The 1,126-nt window shown below is 48.0% G+C and overlaps 1 protein-coding gene across 1 annotated transcript in view; it reads left to right on the top strand.

Moving 5' to 3' along the window:
- LOC102681160 (tubulin glycylase 3A-like) overlaps positions 1–877 on the top strand; it is a 6,819-nt gene extending 5,942 nt beyond the window's left edge. The window contains exon 8 of the mRNA XM_006617571.2: positions 218–877. Coding sequence (XP_006617634.2) covers positions 218–545 — 328 coding nt within the window. The 3' untranslated portion in view covers positions 546–877. The remainder of the gene's footprint in view (positions 1–217) is intronic.
- The last annotated feature ends 249 nt before the right edge of the window (positions 878–1,126 follow it).

Raw genomic sequence — 1,126 nt, 5'->3', positions numbered from 1 at the left:
TTTACACGACGATATCTCGACAACCGAAAATCGTATCGAGATGAATCGAAAAGCGTTTTAAAGAGGAAGATTCCATCTTTCTAACGATCTTTCATTCGTCCATTCGACGATCACTGTTTTCGGAGTAAATTTTCGCTTTAAAATTAGAAAATATTTTTTCTCAGTAGATACGTTTCCGGAAGAAAAGCGCGAGAAGGAGATTAATTTTATAATTGATTTCAGTGGTGATGGACGTACCGTTGAATCCAGAAGCGGACACGGGCGGTTTCAGCCTGATCTACAAACAAAATATACCCGATTTCCGACCCTATCTCGGCCCCTGCCTCTTCGTGTTCGGCAAATCGATAACGCTGGTCGAGCATCCGCGGAAACGAGATAAGAAAAAGAAGAACGGTTGGGCGAAGTCGCAACAGCAGCAGCAACAGCAAACGCAGCAGCAGCAACGCGCGTGGACCGCCCCGCCGATGATTCCACGCCTAAGGGAGCCGAAAATAGTCGACTTTATCGACTATTTGAACACGGCTCGGTGTACAGCGGCCAACTGAATATTCCCATCGTTACCGCCGATGCATTCGTCCGATCGTTTACCGGATCGGGGAATCCGGCCACGAGAAGTCGCCTTTTCCAACTTTAAGTGAATAAAGGGGACGGTGAACTCTGCAACCTCGATACGGGGAAACGTGGAACAGTCGTTTTAAAGTCGGGACGACCCAGTTTTTCGCGGGGAAGGTCGAACATTGAAAACGGTTCTGGTAGGCGCACGCGTTCAACCTTTGTGCCCGACCAGTTGAAAGAGGAGGAGGAGGAGGAGGAGATGGAATTCTCTCTTCCCGGAAGAATCGGGAATCGCGTTCAACGCGTTATATTCTCAACTCGGCGGCATTAGAGGACACGAAATTTCTTTTTTGTGTATCCGTCGCTCGAGAGAGGAGCGTATATCTCGTTGGACCACGATTTTCTTCCGACTTCCACTTCCGTTTAATCCGCATTCAGCGCGATATATGTGAGGGGGTATGCGAGTTGCACCGTGCTCATTAATTGACGCACGAGAACATAACGAGAGATAAAAGTAATCGACGGTGTCGTTAGCAGTATCGTCGCTATGTCATCGTTTCTTCGACTGAAA

Source organism: Apis dorsata, unplaced genomic scaffold, assembly GCF_000469605.1.
Source record: "Apis dorsata unplaced genomic scaffold, Apis dorsata 1.3 scaffold_315, whole genome shotgun sequence".
NCBI classification, from domain to species: domain Eukaryota; kingdom Metazoa; phylum Arthropoda; class Insecta; order Hymenoptera; family Apidae; genus Apis; species Apis dorsata.
This window is presented reverse-complemented; position numbering and strand designations above follow the sequence as displayed.